Source organism: Haemaphysalis longicornis, unplaced genomic scaffold (assembly GCF_048455015.1).
Source record: "Haemaphysalis longicornis isolate Haplotype H1 unplaced genomic scaffold, Haemaphysalis longicornis Haplotype H1 scaffold_6, whole genome shotgun sequence".
NCBI lineage: Eukaryota > Metazoa > Arthropoda > Arachnida > Ixodida > Ixodidae > Haemaphysalis > Haemaphysalis longicornis.
In genome coordinates this window covers 60,329,111-60,352,511 of record NW_027526407.1, presented here as the reverse complement: position 1 = coordinate 60,352,511, position 23,401 = coordinate 60,329,111, and the positions used below count along the sequence as shown (strand labels likewise).

General features: G+C 50.5%; 2 protein-coding genes and 1 pseudogene across 5 annotated transcripts in view; 2 read left to right on the top strand and 1 right to left on the bottom strand.

The window, feature by feature from the left end:
• LOC144142779 (alpha-(1,3)-fucosyltransferase 7-like) overlaps positions 1 to 2,576 on the top strand; it is a 71,356-nt gene extending 68,780 nt beyond the window's left edge. For all 4 annotated transcript variants that reach the window (XM_077674498.1, XM_077674499.1, XM_077674500.1 and 1 more), the window contains one exon: positions 973 to 2,576. In XM_077674498.1, the coding sequence (XP_077530624.1) occupies positions 995 to 2,179 (1,185 nt within the window). In that variant the 5' untranslated portion in view covers positions 973 to 994 and the 3' untranslated portion in view covers positions 2,180 to 2,576. The remainder of the gene's footprint in view (positions 1 to 972) is intronic.
• A 2,426-nt stretch (positions 2,577 to 5,002) lies between these two features.
• LOC144142778 (uncharacterized) lies at positions 5,003 to 6,733 on the top strand (annotated as a pseudogene).
• A 10,421-nt stretch (positions 6,734 to 17,154) lies between these two features.
• On the bottom strand, positions 17,155 to 18,033 carry LOC144143038 (transmembrane protein 45B-like). Its single transcript, XM_077674858.1, has one exon. The coding sequence runs from the start codon at positions 18,031 to 18,033 to the stop codon at positions 17,155 to 17,157; it is 879 nt and encodes a 292-aa protein (XP_077530984.1).
• Positions 18,034 to 23,401: the final 5,368 nt, after the last annotated feature.

Below are 23,401 nucleotides of genomic sequence, written 5' to 3'. Positions count from 1 at the left end.
GCAAGAAAGGTCCCCCTCACTGGCGTTGTCAGTGGAAGATCACGATCTGGAATCCGGTAATCATCCGTGATTGGGAACCACCCGCTCACACACCCACTTACATGAGCACACCTACAATTGTTCGGGAAGTTCACTTGCCGAGTTTCATTCGAGCTTCAAATTCTGTTTTATAATAACATGTACTCATAGCTATCCGGAACATTCACAAAAAAAGAAAGACTAGAAACATTTCGTTAGTTTTTATCTGGGGATCTACCATTCGAAGCACACTGAAGAGACTTCTAAACATAGTCTAATCGCTTTAATATGTGAAATGTAATATGTGAAGCTCATGTAACAGGTTTTTCATAGCAGTTTTCGTGGGTATTTTTTTCTACACGGGAAAAGTGTGTTTGAATGGGCCGCTGTTTTTTCACCATGTTTGCATGAACTGGGGATGCCATTAGTGCGTCACACCCGCGAGCAAAAAGGTGTCGCTTAACAGTTTGGAGTTTCGTTCATATTCCACGTATAGGGCGCCCGAACGAGAAACGTCGGAAGTAACATAAAATCAGTTCACACTGAAAGCAAGAGAACTGGCAGTTACCGTCTAACATACTGGTGTAACCGGTATATAAAAAATGCGCATGTCTCCTCTTCCGCTAGTATAAAGGACTTTTTTGGTACATAGGATTACATGGTTGATAGAGTGAAATCAGCGTATGTTACTAACATAAAATTATATAAAGCCTAAGGAAAGTCCCTATCTCATGTTCTTTAACAGAAAAGCGCGAGTGGCAAGAGGATTCCGAGTGCAACGGGCGATGAGCTTGCTACTTTGAGAGAACAGTTGCACGCAGGACGGGTTTCCCTGGATAGGTGGGGCTTACTGTCCTAGTTCAACCAGTCGAACGTTCAGTTTAATGATTCCATAACCCGCTATGCCGGTTTTGCAAACGCGCCTCATCCTAATAACCGCCGTCTATGTTTCAGGTGTAGGGAGGAGCTCGCCGCAATGAAGGTGTTGACGATGCGGCACAGGAGCTTCAAATACTTCTACTTCGTTGGGGCCGCGATCTCCCTCGGAATTTTCTTCCTTTCCGTCACGAGGACGAATCCTGCCTCGAACGCGCTGCAAGCTGAACCTATCGAGAATGACGTCAGTGCCCCAAGATCTACGCCTTACAAGATCCTCATCTGGGGTGTTGGCAAGTACATGACCAGAAGATTCCTTCGCTCGTTCGGCGACACACAAAAAGATCCATTCGCCTTCTGCTCTGTTCGAAACTGCATCCTGGAAACGTCCAACGACAAGATCGGCGAGGCTGACGCCGTCATGTTCCACCTGCACCGCACTGAAGGACCTCACACATTGCCCACGTTCCGGAAGCCCGGCCAGTTTTGGATCTTCTTCACGGACGAGTCTCCGCTGCACACGTTTATGGTCACGAAGCAGTACGGCATGAGCGACTACAATGGTCTCTTCAACCTCAGCATGACGTACCGCAGCGACTCGGACGTTCCTGTTCCTTACGGCAGGACGGTTCGGTTGCAGGACCCATCACCGTTCGAGAACGGCCTTCGCAACTTCTCGGCGTCGAAGACCAAACTGGTTTCGATATTGGCCAGTAACTGTGGCGGAAAGAACCAGCGATGGCGGTACATTAAGGAACTGTCCCGTCACATCCCAGTGGACATCTACGGTAGGTGCGGCACCAAGGTCTGCCCAGGACACTTCACGCGGGACTGTGACGTCACAAAAGACTACAAGTTTTACCTCGCCTTCGAAAACAGCAACTGCCGAGAGTATATCACCGAAAAGCTTTGGTGGAACTCCTACGAGAAGGAAATAGTACCTGTGGTGATGGGGGCGTCTAAAGAAGAGTACACCAGGTTGACGCCACCGCACTCCTTCATTCACGTGGAGGATTTCGAGGGTCCGGCTGAATTGGCCAAGTACCTACTGTACCTTAATAGCAATGCGAGCGCCTACAACCAATACTTTGCGTGGAAGACAAAGTACAAGGTCATCAATGAGCACGGCTACTTTGGCTCACCGTCGCTTCATCTTTGTAGGATGTGCGAAGCTGTGAACCACCTTCGAGGAACCTCTAAGGTGTATAGTGACCTCGGTAAATTCTGGAACCCCGCTACGGACTGCAGGCCTCCAGTGTGGACGCCTACTTACGATGATGGGTGATATTTTTTATGCGTTGTCTAGGTTTTTCCAATTTGTGTTAACGCGACGGAGGTCTTCGCCAGCCGGAAGTCTTCCCGAACACGCCGGCATCCATCATGATTTCGTCTCTCCTTGTGGAGTATGCTGGCTAAAGTGTGGTGAGCCGGGGACTAAAACTCGAAGGACTTGCCCACTTTCGAGTATGCCCCTCGCAGTAAACTTTCCGATGTTAATGTTCCTGCGATCAGTGATTCTAGTCACTTCATTCAACGTTGTCAGTTAGAGTATTTGCATGACACGCATTTTCAGAGTATCATTTACGTTCATTTCGTTTCTCGTCGACGGAAATCCCAGCAAGTGTTCCAAGGAACCGTCTGAATGAACAGTTCATCATGTTAAATAAAGGCACGTCTTATGATGTCTTGGTGTACGATGAAAGCATTCACCCGATTTTATGAGACAAAATGATACGTTTCAGACCTTTTCGTATGTGTATTTTGACAGAAAAATTTTTTGGAGTCCTATAAGTATGCGCAGCTCTATGATGTGTGTTCGTTTATGAGACATGAGATTTGCTATGCTTTCAGAGTGGTTGACGACTTGAAACAAAACTGATAGTTTGTAGAAAGAGAGGGAGAGAAACCGTCTAAGAAAATTCTAGAAGGAGTCAGGGCATCCTTTGCGGAGCTCTGGCAGCAGGAACTTTCGCAAATAATTCTAGCGGTAACTGACTCAGTCATGGACACAGTTCAGGATTGGGTCAGCACACAACTCAGAGACAATCGCTCCCGCTCACGATCCCCGCGATCGGATTCGCATAGGCGTAAGGTGGTGCCTCGCCCGGCCACAGGCTTGCAGGAATTCAGTTCGGCCACTACCCCCATGGAACCACTGGTGCCTCCGTTAGAGACACCGTTAATCCAGGGAGGAGGCCATGTTTCTTAAATCTCAATAATCTTCAATCATGGCTAACCGACCGCAGCGGAAAGCCCGAAGCAAAATTCCAGATGAGAAATTCGTGATCATACAATGGAACTGTAGAGGATTTCGGAATAGGAAAAAAAGGTCGCATCTCCAATTATATCTCCAGTCCATCGGCCCCGCACCAGCTATTGTGGCTCTTCAAGAGCCTGGAGCAGATGCTAAACTTCCAGGGTATAGCTCATTCCAGGGGGGCCCTACGACTTGCATCCTGGTCAACAAGGCGTATACGGCGCTCCAAGTCGATCTAGGTCTGGAAACCGAACAGGAATACAGCATGGTAAAGGTCCTTCCACTTAGACGTCGTGATCCTCCAATACATGTACTGAACATTTACAGCCCCCCGCACAAGCCCCGCATAACTTTTAACGAAGTTTTCTATCGAGCACTTAAATCGGCCGACAAAGCACCCCTCGTGATAGTTGGGGATTTCAACGCCCCGAGCCTTCATTGGGGGTATCACTTCGAGCAGGCCAGGGTACGCAAGTTAGCGGAGTTAATCTCCACGCTTCGACTTACGCTGCTCACGGACCCGGCATGTCCCACGCGTATGGGAAACTCGGTAACTCGCGACACGTGTCCTGACCTATCCCTAGTTCAAAATAGTAGAGACGCTACTTGGGAAAACCTGGAGGAGACACTCGGTAGCGATCACTGCCTCCTTAGGATCACCCTCTTGGCGAAGGCTGGTAGAAGAAAGTTGGGCCAGGCCAAACTAACCAACTGGCATGAATTTAGGCAGCAAGAAGTTCCACCTGTTATCCGCACAGGCAGCTATACGGAGTGGGCGGAACAGATCACCGCCTTACAACAGCAACACGTTGCAACAATTCAGACCACCGAAAAGAACCCAACTGTGGACAACCATCTGATGCATATATGGGAGGCACGCCGGAGCCTTACTAAAAGATGGAACAAACAGAAACTTAATCGCAAGCTTCGAGCCCGCATCAGTGAACTGACTGAAAAAGCGGCAGAATACGCTGTCCAACTTAGCGACGCAAATTGGATAGAGAAATGCAATTCAGCTGCGCGTCAAATGGGATCCAAGGGGACATGGCGCCTTTTTCGCAGTCTTATTGACCCAACTCAGACCAGAGGGGAAACACAACGTCAACTCCGAAGAGCCCTACACGGGTACCAAGGTACGACGACCCAACTCGCAGATACTCTATGTGACAGATATCTCTGCCGCACGGAAGACCCCAATGGACCTGAGTATCAATACGCAGGCAAGCAGAACCCACACATGGATGCCCCCTTTACACTACAAGATCTTCGGGCAGCTTTAGCTAAGATGCGCCGAGGTACGGCCCCAGGAAGAGACCGTATAACAGTCCAACTATTGGCGAACCTCTCGGACTCGGCCTACTTACAACTGCTAGATTACATAAATCAAATCTGGGACGGCCGTCCACTCACCCCAGAATGGAAGACCTCCTTGGTCACCTTTATACCCAAAGCAGGAAAAATTGTTAATATTGATAATCGAGGCCAATTTCGCTCACCTCATGCGCGGGTAAGCTCATGGAGGTGATGGTCCGGGATCGTCTCTCTCCCCACATTGAGTCCACGGGCCTCTTTGCTGACACTATGTTCGGGTTCCGCCCACATATGTCAGCACAGGACGTCCTTCTCCAGCTACACCGCGACGTAATTCGGCCAACTACAATGCGACAAAACGATAAAGCCATCCTTGCCCTAGATCTCAAGGGGGAATTTGACAACGTCCGGCACAGCAGCATACTAGAAAACTTAAGTAGAACGGATTGTGGTCAGAAAGCCTTCACGTACGTCAGAGATTTCCTCTCCAAACGTCAAGCATTCCTGAGGATCGAGGATGAGGAGCACGGTCCATATTACATGGGTACAAGGGGTACTCCACAAGGAGCGGTCCTATCGCCGCTACTCTTTAACATCGCTATGATGCAGCTGCCGCACAAATTAGCTCGGGTAGAGGGTATACAACATGCCCTTTACGCCGATGACGTAACAATCTGGAGCACAGAAGGCAGCCTTGGGGAAATGGAGGACCGCCTTCAAAGGGCTGCCAGCATTGTCGAAAGCTATGCTAATGACTGCGGCCTCCAATGTGCCCCAACAAAATCGGAACTTTTGCACATTAAACCCAATCCTAAAGAGAACACAAGGCTTTGCATCTCGTTAACAGGTGGTTCTATCAGTGAAGTGGAAGAAATTAGGATCCTGGGCCTGCTTATTCACAACAAACTTAGTCCAGAGACCACCATTGCCAAACTGAAGCGAACAGGGGAACAGGTCGGACGGATGATACAACGCGTATCCAACAAGCGCGGCGGGTTACGGGGCAGGGACGCACTCCGGCTCGCCCATGCCTTTGTAACCCGTAGGATCCTCTTCTCCGTACCCTACCTCCGTACGAACAAACAACACGAGAACAGCATTGACGTCATCATTAGGTAGGCCACAAAACGAGCCCTTGACCTCCCGGTGGCTACCTCCAACACCAGGTTATCGGCGCTGGGAGTGCTCAATTCGTATCAAGAGCTGAAAGAGGCTCATCTCACAAATCAGTACACTAGACTCGCACAAACGGCGTCCGGGCGCCACTTGCTTAATCGCCGACAAATCAAAGATGAGTGCATCCCAGAGGAGACGTGCAAACTCCCAGAGTTGTGGCGGCACAGGCTGTGGGTGCATCCACTTCCGCGTAACATGGAAAAGCACACTCACGAAGGCAGGAGGGAAGCACGCGCTAAGACCCTGGAAAGGAAATACGGAAATGGGCGAGGTGTGTTCTGCGTTGATGTGGCAGGACCGTCGCCTTTAGGGTTCTTTACTGCCGCTGTAATTCACAGGGACCAGCAAGGCGATGGGCTCTCCTTCCGGGCTCCTAACTCCACGCAAGCCGAGGCGATTGCCATAGCGCTCGCCGCCTCGGACCCGAAGTCAAGGACAATAATCACGGACTCTCGCCGAGCCTGTGAAAGCTATTTAGCGGGCACGGTACCACCCTTGGCCTACAGAATTTTAAAACGAGTGGTGCGGTTCGTAGACCCCGCACCTAAAGAAATTGTGTGGTCTCCGGGGCATCAGGGTCTGAGAGGTAACGAGGCCGCGCACGCGGCTTCCCGAGCGCTTACACACCGGGCGCCTCACCCATGCTCTCCCGGCTCGGAGATTAGCAAACCACTTCTGCGGTTTAGAGAAATCGTAAAACATTACTGCGATAACCGCCGGCTTTACCCAGCCCCTGCAAATGGTCTGAGCAAGGCCGATGAGCGAATACTGCGGCGCCTGCAGACGAACACATTTATGTGCCCTGCAGTAGCAAAGCATTTCGACCCTAAAACCGATGGGCGGTGTCTGCACTGTGGGGAGGTGTCCGACACCTTCCACATGGTGTGGGCATGCCAGCGCAACCCTGCGTTATCCCCCAACCCTTCCCCTACCAGAGAGGCATGGGAGGCAGCCCTGCTCAATTGCTCGGGGCTGGAGTCTCAAAGGGCTCTAGTTCGACGGGCGAGAGTGGCGGCCTTGACCAATGGGGTTCCGGAATAGGGACTGCACCTGTGCGGAGGGCCACATGCCCTAACTCTCTTTTATTCTGATCAAAAATAAAGTTTCACTCCTCCTCCTCCTCCACCTCCAGAAGCAGTATGACTAGTGGTGTCCTCCGCAGCGTCAAGTTAGCCAGGAGAGTTTGGGACCTGGCGGCTGCTTGGGCCATGTAAACAAGGCGCATTCAGAGTAGGCGATCGAGGCTAAGCAGCATGGTCTCCCAGTGCTCTATTTGTCCATAGAGGGCAGGGAAGTTTTCGTGGGTCGTTTTCTCTCACCTAAAATATTAGGGAAGATTCCACTCTGAATATAGATGACCATCGAAGCATTGGAGCATTTGACACAGAATTTATGCGAAAGGAATCGGAAAACTTTTGCCTCGTGAGCGTGGGCTACGGTCGTCCCTAAGAAAGGGGTTTTGCGCCTCGGAAACAAGACACATTCAACAATGGCCATGAATATTGCCGTTGTCGAACGCTGTCAAACCAATTTGTCGAGCGGCCGCTCCGTTCTTTAAATGCAGAGCATTTCAGTAACTCACGATGTCACCCGCGTTGACGTCCGCAGTCCGCACTGCACCCCTCCCTACTATATAAAAAAAATATTATCCGGCGCCCGGTTTCGATCCCTCGACCCTGCGGGCGGAACACAATGTACATGGTGCTCTACCCACTGCGCCACAAAGCCGACACAGAATGGGACTCTACGAACGCGCCTTATATCGTTGACTCATTCAAATTACTGCTGACGAGCGCTCTCTCGTCAGCAGTTGCCACAAGTGCAACAACATTAACGTAACGCAAACTACTTAACGTCGTGCGCCCCCGGAAATGCTCTGCATTTGATCGTGCCCCTCGCGAGGGGGATGTTTCACTGCGTCTTCTCTCGGTCGCGGGACCCGTGGCGCCATCTGGCGGAGGCGCGGCACAACTCGTAGCACTTTCTTTGAAAAAGCGCCTCGAAAGCGCGGCAAATATGAAATAGGGATGACGCGCTTTCGAGGCAATCCGCCGACGCGGCTGCTTTGTGTACAGACTCGGCGGCGAGCGTCCCGGGATTCTGGTGCCGACCGAACCCCATTTTTACCATTTTACGAGCCTCCTTCTTTCCTTTTTTGGGACAGAGCGCACAGTGAACGCGCACTGAATGGTGCGGAAAGACAAATCACAGACGCCGCACGTTACAGTGCCGTTGTAGGCGCGAACGCAAAGTGAGCTTCCATGCACCCAGCACCTTAATGTATTACACGCGAAGCACCTTAGGTGCTTGGGCGGCCGGCGTCTCCTGTAGTCACCGTAATAAAACACCGGGACACTCGTTTTTCAAAGCCTCGCGCTAGAACGTTTCATCTGCATGGACAAAAATGCGTACTAAAAAAACATCGCGACACTCGTTTTCTAGCTTCGTGCTTCAAAGACAAAGCTGTATTCCTCTACGCCAACGGTTTAATCTTCACGGGCAAGTTTACGGCCAGTCTGTCTCATTTAATTGCTTAAATCCGGTTCAACGCAAGAGAGGGCGCCACCGCCAAACATGCGGGCGTTTGCTCCTCCCACCGGCGCTTCTCCGGCGCCCAATCAGCGCGCGCCTAATGGCGAGAGAGGCAATCTTTGAACACACTTATACACTGCATGCTTCGCCCCCTCTCCAGGTTTCATTTTAGTGGCGGATTTTTTAAATTTTCTTATTGCACGCGCGCCTACTCTTTCACTTTATCCGCACGCCTCCCTCGGGAACGAACGAGCGATTAGACGCTTTCACTGCGGAAGCCGTTGGCGCCGTGAATTGGTTCGGTTGTTGTCTGAATCATGGTCGGTGGCGCTTCCGTTCGTGTCAGAAAACAGCAAGAGGCGCTTTCTTGACCCTGACCGCACAGGGCGATTTTTTGAAGGTCAGAGGGACGCTACGAGGCGTTTCCTGGATTTGTACGTGAAGTAATAAGCTTCGCTCGAAACAATGTGTCTAATGTGGTGACATGCGTTGGTGGCGATATTTCTGACCTCTGAAAAAAAAAGTACAGTGGTGTACGTAACTCTGCCTGAATTTTTCCCGCAGTTACTAATAGCATGGAAGCCGCCACAGAGAAAAAAAGTAGGACGTTAAGCCCGTGTTATGATAATTTAAATAATATAATATGTCAATGTGCCCAGTATTTTTTGAGTTGCCTAATCCGAGGGCTTGTGGTAAGCTGTAGACTCAAGAATGCCCAGTGCTCCGACAAGCCCAAAAGCGCTGTGTGCCTTGGAAGAGCATCACTATCTTTTCAAGTAAAGTTGAGGTACCTCTTACCAGATGAGCTAAGGATGTGTGTAAACTTTCCTGGAATGCCGGGAACTCCAGACCTTAAAGGAGTAGTGATACCAAATTTTGTAATTCGGTTTTGTGGGTCCGATGTGTCCGTACTACCCCGTAGACATAACGCATAAGCTAAGAGTGGCCAAAGTTTTACCGATTATGAATTACAGCGCCAATTATGGCATCAGTTTCGGTTTCGACCGCTGAGAGTCAGGGAAGAAGAGCGGAGGCTCTAGGACGGCCATGACGTCACATTTTCTGTTCAATCTAGGAGGCAGCCTTTCACAACGCCGCCTCCCCCCTATCTCAATTGAAGGCTGCGTTCCAATCCGCGGACGGCTTGGTAAAAAGCTTATTAAGTAGTCTAACTAGACGTGTAAAGGTATAAGAATTGCAACGGCGCCGCGGTCCCAAACGCAATCCCAAGCAGACGACAGCCTCGTAGGAGACATATTGAGTAACGCAACCTGCAGGTTTCGAAAATTTTTTTTATTATCGCACCCATTAAATGATTTAAAAACTAAAAAGCATTCTCACAACTAGTAAACTATAATAAATATTTTCATAAAACAACAAGTTATATTTGTCACATTATTAGCATACAAAAAGGTGGTGCTGGCGTCACTTGGTAGTTTAGACAGGAAGGTAGTCTGCATCGTTGCTGACTTCGATGCGGTCTCTTCGAAGCAGTCTTCGTTGACTTCTTCGTTTCAAATGGAAGGGGACTTGACATGGCAGATTGTCCGCGCAGACGGAAACGAAGCCGTCTGAAGGGGAGCTTGAAATTGGAACGCACCCTCAAAGATAAGTTCCGCGGTATTCAGCCAGTCTGGCTGCCCAGAGGTGCGGCCGGCGGGTCGCAAAAAAACAAAGACAAAAGACACCACAATTTCTCCATGATGTTTACTTTGTGTTGTTTTTGGTTTCGGTCCGACTAATATGCGCGTCGCTCGCTGAGAGGGAAGGGACAGGTCACTCCGAGTTAGAACGGCAGGACGCTTCCACATACCACACCCCTCCACCGGTGGTACTTACGTCACAGAGCGGGTGAGCCGGGTATTTCCAGTTCTCTCGAGTCTGCGGCAATATTATCCATTTAAAATTGGTTCCAAGGGACGTTTGACGCCCATCATCGTAGAAAGGAAACTTGGGAGCCTTATGAAGCGAAGCATACCAGTTTTTAGAAATGGAATTTTGGTGTCATTGTTCCGTTAATTGAAGCTTCCGCGCTGAAATTGGGTTATAGGCAAGTTGCAGCATTTAAACTTTAGTCACGCAATGGTTCGGGCGTATTCTGGTGGTATCAAAGAACCATCCCGGACGTAGTGTAACGTATCCTGGACACAATATAGTTCGGATGTAACGTATGTCCTTAAAGCAAGCTTATACATCCACATTGGCGTTAATCTACCGCTAGCATAGTCTTGGCTGCTTGAAAAACTTTGAATGATGTAGAATTGCAAGTTTCCACCAACACACAGAAGGCACCTGCCTCTGTGACTTGATAACACATAGTGCAGAACTCTTCATTTATTTGCGAATGATGTCCTGATGTTCAGTCACCGCTTCTGACTTGATCCCAGCTTTCGGACGAGGTATTAATATCCGACGTTAAAATTTTCCATCAAAGGATGCATAAATGTTTGGACGTGGTATCGCCTTCCAGTTTAGCGTTAGAAAGTCGTTTATTAATCGCCTTATGGTTCCTCCGCGCGGTTGTTCTCAAGATGGCTGTTACAAAACGCGTTTCCGAGAGTCCCGCATCACCGCTCGCATGTGTAGCACGTGTACAGAACAGCGCGGTCCTGAACGTGCGGCAGTGTGCCACGAGCTATGCTTAGAAAGGTCCGCTGCAGCCCGGCGCTTCGAATGGCTGCGCCAGACCGTAACGGACCTGCGTAGTGCACACCGGCGGAAACCGGTGGAGAATGCAGCATGGGCAACCCGGGGTAGCGCCGCCAACAAAGCGGACGAAGGATTAACCGCGTGCCCCAAATTCAGGCCGGAAAGGAGCGGGACCCGGTCAAGCCGGCGAAGTAAACAGAAGCGGCACCAGAAGACCTCCTTTGGGGACACCTTTTCAGTCGGCGCCCTCCAAGGAGGAAGCCGGACGGGCCTGGTGGCGCCATTTATAGCTAGCAGCCGCCCGTCGAAACGCATGCTATATGCGCGTTCTGATTGCAGCTTTATGTACTTCTTTGTTGTAATTAGAACGGTCGCGCAGACTGGACCGCGTATGATTGCAACCGGCTCTGCAGTCGACAGCGATCGGTGAGGTGAAATTTTAAGTGGGCGCGCTGCGTTCCTCGTGTCGAAGTATGCGGCAAGCAGGCGTGGAATGACTGGGTTGCGGTGGAGACTTTTAATGCAGTGTACACTATGACTGGCTCGAGCTAAACTCTGGTGTAAATATAGTTATATGCGCGTAAACCTCAGCGCTGTAAAAGCACACCTTTGAATGGCTTGTGTGTGTGTCAATGTAGTTAAAACTTACTGTAGTTTAAAACAGGGATAGCACATGCATTTGAATCAAGACATGGATTGATTCACAAGATAGCGAGTAATTCTTTCCCTTGGGAAATAAACAGTTCCTGCGGTTCAAATTAACGCGTCTCCTTCTTTTTATCTATGTGCTTTAAAACAGCAGACTAATCGCTGTTTTTCTCTTCAGATTTGCCGCACTCCCAGCTTCTGTACACCAAGGTGTCCTCTGTCACCTTGTTCACTCATGGCCTTGCATATTCATCATCATCAGCAGTCGGTTTATATGCGGGACGTAGGAACATTTAGCCTCCAATTTCATTTGCATTTTTTTACACCTCGCCCACCACTCGCCCATTACCTCTGCAGATTGAGCGCAAGTAAGCACGTGTACGGGCTCAATTAACGCCGCCCTTGACAAACGGGCCTTGATGTTGCCTGGCGTCAGCGAACACTTATTTGTCCAGTACCGTTTGGGCGTCAAGGGGTGTGGTCAACTTACTCACAGAGTCACTATATCTGAAAAAAAAAATATCTCTTCCTTTTCCTTTTTTCATGTTTTGTGCGTCTATGGGCGCACCGTCCGTAGCCTCACAGTTTGAAGCTTTCCTTGCTACCGCTAAGACTGCCGGCCCCTGCCCAGCCGGTCATCTGTACAGAGCAACCCGTCACCTGTCACATGTGCAGCGCAGTAAATGGAGCTCGAAGCTCGATTTACTGCGCTGGACAGGTGCCCAGTCTGCAGTTGTTTAACGCTTTCAGTTAGAGGACCACCAGGCCTGCGTGAAATTTGAAGTGATGGCGTAAACCTCCTGAAATGCTATTGGAAAACGGTTCGTAGAAGCGATCCTAGTTTTTGTTGTGCTAAGTGAACAAAGCCCTCCGCACATCTGTGCACGCATTTGCTTTCGAAATCAAATATCTGGTATGTATGCGTAGCGACGTTTTATTTTAGTTGCTCCAAACTCCTGAAAAACGAGGGCGGAAGTTTGATAAATGACACTTACCCTGCATGCGGGCTGTGGGGCTGTATATTCAGGCGAATCATCAAAACACCACCACCTTTGCAAGAGTGTACAGGCAGGAGCACGATATTCCTGACCACGCGTTCTAGTGGCGAAAGCTGTCTCTGCGCACTGTGGTGGCGCAGCGCCTGCGGTCGAGACCACCGCGGCGCGCAAGTTGCAAGAAACCATAGCAAGCCGCAAGTTTCTATAGCAAGAAACTTGCTATAGAAAAACACGGCTGCCGAAGCTATACTTCGGCAGCCGCGCCACTGGTGTCAGTAACGGGCCACGCGGCGACGCTTTTGTGACATCTCTTCCGCCGCGACGACGTCTGCGGCCAGACGGGACAATTCGGCAACTTTTAATTGCGCATCGCTTGCTTTGTATTCTCACTAATCGTCCGCCAAAAAGGTTCGTTACAGCGAAGCTGCTAGCCTCTAGTTGGTCGGGAAATTTTGCGTGGTAAACAAAGAAACCCAGGCGGGACCCAGCAGTCTCGACAAAGACGCCGAGCGCATGCCTCAGGCTAGGCCAAACTAGGCCATACAGGACATACAGGACATACAGGACATACAGGCTAGGCCATACAGGACAAAGCTCATTATTGGTGCAAAGAAAAAAACAACCACAAAACATGCATCGAAGCCACATGATGAGTGATAAGGCGCCCATGAACAATGGGAGACCCCCATGTGTTCCCGGTAAAGATAAGGTTTGCAACTGCTCTCGAAAAGGGTTGGTGACGTCATTCGAGGGCGAGCGCATGCGTCAGGCTAGGCCAAACTAGGCCATACAGGACATACAGGCTAGGCCATACAGGACAAAGCTCATTATCGGTGCAAAGAAAAAAAAAACACAAAACATGCATCGAAGCCACATGATGAGTCATAAGGCGCCTATATGAACAATGGGAGACCCCCATGTGTTCCCGGTAAAGATAAGGTTTGCAACTGCTCTCGAAAAGGGTTGGTGACGTCATTCGAGGGCGAGCGCATGCGTCAGGCTAGGCCAAACTAGGCCATACAGGACATACAGGACATACAGGACATACAGGCTAGGCCATACAGGACAAAGCTCATTATTGGTGCAAAGAAAAAAAAACACAAAAAATGCATCGAAGCCACATGATGAGTCATAAGGCGCCTAAATGAACAATGGGAGACCCCCATGTGTTCCCGGTAAAGATAAGGTTTGCAACTGCTCTCGAAAAGGGTTCGCGACGTCATCCGAGGACGAGCGCATGCGTGAGGCTAGGTACGCTCCAGAATTTGCCACCAGAAAAGCCGAGCGCAAGCGACAATCCCGCCGAGACGACGAGGAACGTTTCGTACACTCCCCCTTCAGCGTGTGTAGTGGTTTACAGCTTCTTCGCAGGACATCCACTTTCGCAGGGAGGAATGGCGGCCATTTCTTTTTCTCTCGGGCTTTGTGGAGTTTTGGATATTTAACGCCATAGGTTGACAGACGAAGGTACCCGGACCTTCAAAGAGTGAAAAAGAAGCAGCACGTAATCTTGAGCGATAAAAAAAAAATTTCTCCCACCTCCCCTCGCGGTAACCTCTGTGTAGATGCGACGCATAGGGGGTTCTGTTGTTGTTTCCGCTAGGTTGATTCTCCCATCGCGTGAAACATGCCGTGAACCCCCTGCCGCGGCTATGACGCAACGTGGCGCGGCTATGACGCAACACAATCCAACACAATCCACTTTAATCCAATCCAATCCAAATCCAATCCAAGCCAATCCAATCGAATCCAATCCAATGCCCCTCGCGAGAGAGTGTTCGCTATCGGAGAGGAGCGGGGGGTGAGCGCCGGAGAGCGAAGCTCGCGCAGCGAGGAGAATAGGGAGGGGTGTGGACGGACAACAACAACTCCTTATGGAGGGACAAGGCGAGTGAATGAGATGCAGTCGCATCTAAAAGCCAGACTTATTTATGCGTCTCGACTCGTATCGAGCCCGGCGGCTCGACGGGCTCGTGACAGGTAAGCGAAATTGTTCAATTTCGTTGTTATCACAAATGATAGCAATACAGGCTTTAAGTTCACGGTCTCCAGTTGAAGCATGGACCATGCTGCTCTGAACTGATATGTGCAGCATCTCAGTGTCCGGTGTTGCTCAGGAGTACCACCTCATGTATCCCGTCTAATGAACCTAATTTATTTCTGAATTCATATTTGTGATATCTGGAGTCGATTACTTTTATATCACAAAACTGTTTTCGTGATCTTGAGCAAAAAAAAAAAGAGGTTTTGGGTATCGAAGAAATAATGCCTGTCCCCCGTGGTTCATCGGTCGGTGAGGAAATTGTCCGGATGACGCAACGTTGTAAGAAATGCACCGTATTTATTGGATTAAAATGCGGCCACGATGATAAGGCGGCGGTGCACATTCCAGATTAGAAAAATCACCATATATATATATATATATATATATATATATATACTGAGCTTCGAATATATGGCGGGGTATGACTTTGAGACTCCGGTTTCTGAAAAAACCTCGCATTTAATTCGAATAAATACGGTGTATGGATAAATTTCCCCCTGGAACTCGGGCATACATTAACCTCTGTAAATCCTCTGCCGGACGAAAAAAGCCTCCCAATGACTTTTTTTCACCTCACCATAATAGAGGTTACGGATATTAATAACGAGCGCCTTTAAAAAAAACTCCTTCTGAGCAAACTCCTTCTCCGTTAGCTCACAAACATCGCCGCAAGGTCGCAGTTTGTGGTCCAGCTTCACCAAGAATGGCGATGACACTACCCTGCTTATTTTAAAAATAGTAAAGAATATTTTCCTATATGCGAGTGCGGGGGCAATCTTGAATGTTCGTGACCCACCTGGACCGGTGGCACCACCTGTTGTAGGCAGAACAAAACGCGCGATGGCGGTACACGCCCGGTTGGCGGCAAAGGCAACTACCAGGTGTCTTTACAGCCAAACTTTTCACCACGTCCTCGCTTTAACATCACGGCAGAAAGAATTCCGAGGCCGTTAGAGCACGTTTTCCCACGCCTCTCCCTGGACAAGGCTACAACTTGGCGGCGGCTCCAAACGAATACCTACGCCCATCCGGGCCATCCCACCCGCCCCCACGTCATCTTCCCCACCCAACAACCTTCCCGCTGGGCTCACTGTCCACAGCCTGGAACCCTATGCCAAATAGCATGGGCGTGCCATCGCACTTCAGACTTGCGTCGCCTTCCCTTCGAGCCGTGGAGAGCTTCCCTGGCCAGCCCAGATATGGATATTCAGCTCCATCTATAGTGACCCGAACAAGGACAGCCAGTCGAAGTCAAGAAACCCCGCCCTAGGGATGCATTTCACGGGTCGAGTACCATACATCAGCTTCTGCCCAACAAAGAAAAATATTAAAACGAATTCGCTTTAGTGTCCTCACTGACGCCGTTGTACGCCAACACGCTCCGCAGGAAAGCCAACCTTCTCTGATGATGATGATGATGGTGGATTATCGTGGGTGAAGTGAAGAAAATATCGGCTACCCCTCTGTTTAACGTCAACGATTGGAAAACACGAAGCTTTAGTCGCTGAGGTTCTCGTCTAATCGTCGAGCTGAATAGTGACGATGGTAGAACGCGAAGCTTTCTCGCAATAGATTCTTTGTCTGACCAATCCCAACCGAAGTGGGGCGTGCCTCAAGGATCACGCATACTCGCAGTGTGGGATTGGCTACCGTAAGGCGTAGACCGCGAGTCCTTAAACTACCGCAATGCCTAACGGCGACGATGGGAAAACACGAAGCTTTAGTGCGTCTACCCGCGTAGAACCCGCCGAACCGTCGCTTAATCTGAGCCAAGCAAATGATCAAACTCAACGATCAAACGACAAACTCAACGTTTGTTTTCCTACCATTGTCGTTAGACAGACGGATAGTTGATACTTTCACTGTCTCTTTCTCTCTCTCTGGCACGAAGATGCCGAAACCCATAATGTAAACTGGTGTCGAGGACTGAAGGGCCCGGAGGGTAACGGAGGCGGAAAACAAGGCGAAGAGGTACCTAATGCACCGCGCCCTACACAACCACTCATCCCACTCGCAAGAGCAGCGCACGCGTACTCCCGAACTATGGTTGAACTCTCACTTTTGAGCTCATTAAAATGTTTTGCCTTGCCCCTCCTCTAGAAGGATACTGGGAACAGCTTGCCAAACTCAAACAGAGCGGGAGACTTCTCTCTCTCCTCGCAAGAAGCTCAACACTCACGATTCGCAGACACTACGGCAAACACAAACTTTCATTCACAAGTCACACTTAGCACTGTTTCCGATTTACATACAAGAACACCGCAAGTGCAAAGAAAAGTCCACGCTTTTTTACACAACTCGTGGTGCCACCGCACATGACCCCATACAACCAACACCAACCATACTTCCCTACTAGAGACATAAGAGGCAGCTCTTTCCAGCTCAGCCTAAGAGGACCACGTAAACTTGATCTCATCAGGGTGCCGCAGAATTCCGAGCCCTGGATTTGGGGCCCCACCCAGAAGTCTCCCTCGAAGTTATCCTGTGCCTTGCCCTATATTTTCTACATAAGGTTTTTATACTACTACTACTACCCCGTGCTCCGAAGAAACCAAAAATCCTTTTGTTCATTCCCCTATTCGCAGCACATTGGTGGGGAAAAGGGGGGGGGGATTTTCTTTCGCTGCTTTCGAGCAGCACATCATTCAGGCAGGGCATTCGTCTTCAGTGTAGTAGTCGATATTTGCCGCCCTGTCTTCGCTTCGAAGTTCCCGGTCTATCAACGCGGCCGAGTCAGACACCAGAGCGCGGCGTGCTTCGTCAAGCTTGTCCGACACCTCTTCCCAGTCGCATGTGCTGCACTGGATCCACGCGAGCACGCCGAGCAGACCGATGTACAGCAGGAGCAGCCACATGTGCCACGTGAACGCGGCCCCGGCGATCAGCATGTCACTGTGGCTGTGCTCATCCCACCTGGGAATGCTGGGGGTCCGGCTGTACAGCACGAAGCCCGCTTGACATAGCCACGTGCCCTGCAGCAAGGAGCAGTAGGCCCGTCCCAGAGACGCCAGGATGCTGTGGCGACGGACCATCTCGACCATGGTGCACAGTGCCTGGGCCCCGGCGGTGTACATAAGAAGGGAGTGTACAAGGATGTCCAGGTGCGCGCGCCCGTGAAGGTGGAAGTTGAAGAGCAGCCATACGACCACCGTGGCCAGCAGGGTGGCGACGTAGTCCGAACCCTCCGGGAGTGGTAGGCCCCTGTACATCAGTATTTCGACGACGCCGCTGGTGGCGTAGAAGAAGTACATGGAAACGTGGTGGTAGTGTGTCGCATAGACAAACTTGCCACCCTCAAACCCGGTGATGTACTCGATGACGAGACCGATCAGGCAGCAGACTATCTTGGCGACGCCTTCGAAGCAGGCTAGTCGGGGAACGCAGTGCAACGGGTACCAGGCGCGGGAAACGTAGGGGCGCTGTTGAGCCCTGCTGCGGATGTAGCGGCGCCATGAGTGGAATCCCCACCAGCTGCCCTGAAGGATGAACGCTAGTCCAGGCCCACAGTGGCCTGTAACGGACATGGCTTAGTGGCCAAAGGGGTCACGTCTGCGCTTCAGTGGGTGCCCTGCAGTGCGAGGGAAGGGACGTTAGGGTCGATAACAAAAAGAAAGAAATTGCCACGTATCTTCTTGCTTTGCTGCACAAGAAGTAACGGGGGTTAAATTTTATTGAAATGTTAACGCTTCAATATCGTTCACAGGCAGTGCAGAGCCCGTAACGCGTTTCTTACGGGAAAGTAATGACTGAAGTGTTCAGTTACTTTTTTAACTCGGCAGCGTTACCAGGCTCATTCACCGGACCGCCGTGCCACTAGCCGTCCACATTTGCCGTACTTCTCAGCCGTCCCCCGACACAATCTCATCACCGCGAACCGGAAACAACGAGGACAGCAGTGAAATGTGAGCTCCCCTATATACAGTAACAGAAACGGAGCCCTGTGACAGTCTTTATAAACGAAACTTTGGTACAGCGAGGTGATTTTCTCTCTATGCGATACAGTGGTGACCGTAAAAAACATGAGTAACGTGATCTCGTTATACAAGGGTTTATTCTATGTTCAGCTAGAATAGGATACAGCGACTACTGGAGTGCGGTAACACGTGCGGAGTGTGCCCCCTAAACTTACATGACAAAAAGTTAAAGGAGTACTGACACCAAATTTTGACGCCTAAAAAATGATATAATTGGATTCAGTAGTTTTTACAGATGCCTCACACAAATTTTTGCAGCGATCCGAGGCCGCAATCACATCTAAAATCGATTTTGATTGTCCCGACCGCGAGCTGCCACAAATCGGCAGCACTAGCGAAATCGCTTTCGGCGTGACGAAACATTGGCCGGCGTGTCTGGCCGGTTCAGGGTGACGTCATATAAGTCGTTTTCGGAACCGCAAACGATATCCTGGCTGCTGTTGTCGGTGGTATTATAGCACCAAATTTTCTCGTTTGAGTACTGACACCAAATTTAGAGGCCTAAATAACGATATAATTGGCTTCAGTAGTTTGTACAGATTACCCACAGAAATTTTTGGAGCGATCCGAGGCTGGAAACGCATCAAAAATCGATTTTAATTGCCCTGGCCGCGAACTATTACAAATCGGCAGCACTAGCGAAATCGCTTAGGGTGTGACGTCAGGCTATCCGCGATTTTGCGGCCGATTCAGCATGACGTCATACAGTTGTTTCCGGAACCGGAAGCGATAGCCTGCGCTGTTGTTGTGGGCGGTCTCGCTTCGATAGGAGGTTTGGCTTGGCTGCGGTACCGCTGTGAGCAAGGCTTGCGAAGTGCGCACTTCACGTTTCCGCGCAGGTATTGCCATCTCTCGACCGGTCGGCGCACCGCCCGCCGCGCGCCGCGGGGGGCCGGTCAGCGTATACGCTTGCATCGCGGCAGATATCTGATCGCCGCTTTTAAAATAAGCCCTGATAACAATCCCAAGCACAATTTTTCACCACACTAACACCTACTTTCTCGCATGTGGAACTTCATTTTAACGATCAGATTGATTCAGAAGTGCAGCGACAAGCGGTTGCTACCGTCTTGCTACCGTGGTCTGCGCCGGATGCTGAGTGTCCGAGCTGGCAGGCGCGGCCGGCGTGTGCGCGAACTGTTTCCGAAGGCAGGAAACGCTTCACGATTGCCTGCTTTATCCATTTTTTGCGATTAAACGCGCGGAATCTACAAATTCAGCTCAGCGATAGTCGTAGTTGACCATGGAGCAAAAACGGTGGGCGGAGCGACGCCGACGGCGCATCGCATGCACGCATCGGGTCATGTGTCTCAAATTCACGCATACGACTAGTCGTGGTGACAGTCGTAACGATCAGTCGCATGCGAATCGCGTGTACAAATCGTACATGTGTCCAGCGCTTTAGTGTGAACCGCGTGCAATCCGTAGCAGACGATGCAGCGAACGTCCCTGACGTCACGGAGACCATGACGTCACGGTCCGACGTCACGGAGACCGTGACGTCAGGCAGTCCGCTTGCAGGCTCTCCTTCGAACGGCCATTTTCCCGCGCGGCGACCGAATTTGAAAGTGGTTGCAATAAACGTGCTATAATTAATTATATGTTGGTGGCTGACGCCTTTCGGTTCGATTTTCGTAATTACTGGGACCATAGGTATTCTTTACAGCAAAAAAACTGAAAGCGAGAAATTTCGTGTCAGTACTCCTTTAAACGTTTATTTCTCTCTCTCGTTTGGGCAGGAGACGTGGGTGTACCTGTGTGAGCAATGCTTGTAAACTTTGCGCACTTTGCGTGTTCGACTTCTTTGCTCTTCAGTTCGCGGCCGGCGCATGGTGTTCCCTTGCACTGGTGCCGAAAACTGCCCGGTGCCGGCACCGCGCGGTGCGCGGTGTCGACGCGGCGGTGCGCGTCGCCGAGCTCGCCCAAGTTGTGCTATGGCAAGCTCGCGGAATGCGAAGTACTGCTCGTGGAAGCCTGTCTGAGCAAATCGATGACGACGCCAAGATGCATTATTTTCCACGCGACGACATGCAGCACTAAACGTGGACTGAGTTCGGGCGCGGCGGCAGCCGCAAGAACTGTCGCCCAAGCCAGCGGGCTCGGCGTTGCTAGGGTCAGCTTGGGTGTTGGGAACTTTAGGCTTAGTATCGTGGCGAATATCTGATCGCCGCTATCTGTACAACTGCCAATGACTATCCCTTACACAACCACACTATCATCCCATTTTTCGCATTCGGAGCTTTATTTTGGCGGTAATTGCCGTTTCAGCGATCGGTGACCAAGACATCTGCCGTGGTCTGTTTTGATTCTAGAGCGCAGGTGGCGCCATCTTTCGGCCGCTCGCCGCACCGCGGTGCCTGCAGTGCTGGGTCGGAGCGCCGAACCTCCGCCGCCGGTCAGCGTAGGCTTACTATCGCGGCAAATATCTGAATGCCGCTTTTAAATTCAGCGCTGATAACAACCCCTAACACAACTTTTTGACCACACTAACATCTACTTTCTCGCATGTGGAACTTCTGTTTCGCGATCAGATTGATGTGAAGAGTGGGGACAAGCTCTTGCTATCACGGTCTGCCCCGGTTCGAGCCGCAGTGATAATAGAGTTTTAGCAGTCCCTCCGTTCCGTTCGTTACGTTGCTACCGGTTTTACCGGGACCGGTCTGCACCTGCGCGCGCAGAAGGGCGAGGAGGACGGGCGAGGAGGCGCGGAAATGATGAAGGCAGGCCCGTGGAACTAATCCCCCTACCGTGACGAATGCCCAAGTGCCCAGACGGGTCCCGGTCGACTAGCTACGCACGCTACGGAACGGCCGGGATGCTAAAACTCTCTAAAAAACGGACGACGGCGAAGACGACCCCTGCCTAACCACCTTGCCAAATAAAGTTGTTCTGTCTGCCTGTCGGGTGGCAGCGACTCATCCGAGTGTGACGATTCAGACATGTCGACTGCGCGGGCGAGTGCGGACCATGTGCAATCGTTGCAGACAATGCGGCAAACGTCCCTGACGGCACGGAAACCGTGACGTAAGATTCGCCGTCCTGCATTTGAACGGCCGTTTGGCCCGCGAGGACCCAATTTGAAACTGATTGGAATAAATGCGCTATAATTAATTCTACGCTGGCGGCTGACAGCTTTTGGTTCGATTTTTGTAATTACTGGACCACTAGGTATCTCTTACAGCACAAAAACCGGAAGCGAGAAATTTAGTGTCAGTACTCCTTTAAGGAGGCAAAAGAAATTTACTAGAAACGGATGGCACTGGCCTAATACCGGAGATGAATGATGTGACTCCGGGTTAAAGCGTTGTCGATAACGTACATAACGGTTAAACCGTCACCTGTGGTGAGAACGATCCGTAGTGTTACTGCAGTGACCCCGCTGTGTAATACCTGCCAAGCGCCGTGCAGCATCTGTCGGCGTTAGAGGAGCAGCAATCGTGGACGGGGTATTGTTGAGGTGAGAAGCGCGGTCAAGTGAAGGTGCGCCGAAATTGGATGTAGGGCCGCTAGCACGTGGGAGGCCGGAAGAAGGTCGAAATGCTTCCCTTCCAGGAACGAGATTGACTGGACCCGCTCTGTGGTGGGACTCGGAGAACGCGAGGAGGGAAGCATGTTAATTGCACTGGAGATTTTTTTTACAGACGTGCAAGGGAGATTCAGAAAGACCAGTCTTGGCTTTGTCACGGTTGAGCTATGATGGACTGCTATGCGGTACTGTGTCAAACAGCGAGCACACTCCTTTGCTTTTATATATATCTCTTGATAAGGAAATTACTCTTAACGTTCTCATACCATCGAAACGGATCACCGTTGACATTGCCACTGTCTTCGTACTGCAAGGAAACGCAGCGTACACAGGCTTAGGCAGATTGAAGGAACGATATCAAGCTTTTGCGATAAAACCCCGAAATGTACTCGGGAACCGTTTTGCGCACGGTATAAACGATAATCTTCCAGTGTCTGTGGTTCAGGACCTAGCACAAAATTTCACAGTAGTTTTTAGAAGCATGCTTTTCATGTTTGTAGTATCCATGTGGTATAAACAACGCAGCTCTTACTAGAGAGTTTTAGAATAACGTACGCAGCCGTACGCAAACAGTTAGCGAACGATATTTTTTGCGTAGTTCTCATTGCGCATGCGCCGTACGTTAAGCCGCTTCTGCGTTTAGCGTACGGAAGAATAGCGGACGCTATTTCAGCAAAATAGCGTGCGTACGTGAGGCCGCTTGCGTTTTCAACATGGCGGCAAGTAGCGCGACAACCATCCACGGTTCCGCTCTTCTGTTGACAGTAATTTGTTCCCGATGGACCAAGTTCTTTGCTCCTGTGTTTTTATATACGTCGAGTGGTAAGCACGTCGCCCTCGTGCAGCTCTGTATCGTCGTAACATCGCTGACTGTCCGAACGAAGCTTGCACCAAGCCAGCGACCGAAGCTGTGTGTGTGTATGTGTGTGTGTGTGTGTTGTGGACGCGTTCGTTTCGCGATGAAATGCAACGTTGTGCTTCTTCGGGTGGATAGTGCTTCCCATGGTCTGGATTATCTTTCTCGAGCGAAGTACGACTCAACCTCGCATCGGGTATGTGCAGCGTGCGTGGTTATAAGCGTTCTCGGCTAGCGCGCCAGAGTTAAGTGACTTGCTGTTCGTCCCCGCAAACCGCGCGCGAGGTGAGTGCCGAATTTACGACGAGCAGGAGGAGCAACCGATTCAAGGTCAATCGCGGTTCAGACTTGCAACGCATGTTGTGAGGTTGTGTTCGTTCGAAACGCACCTCTGGATTGTTTTGAAGTTGAATAAAATGTATGCGTCAAACCCTGGCATTCGGTTTAGGGCGTTCTCAGCGATTGCACGAAAGAAGTGCCACGGGTCTTAACCGCTTTATTTATGGAACGTACTCAGGTAAGAGAATATTCATGTC

Excerpts from the sequence above, each read along its gene's own strand:
- LOC144143038 (XM_077674858.1), bottom strand. The coding sequence starts at position 18,033 with ATGTCCGTTACAGGCCACTGTGGGCCTGGACTAGCGTTCATCCTTCAG.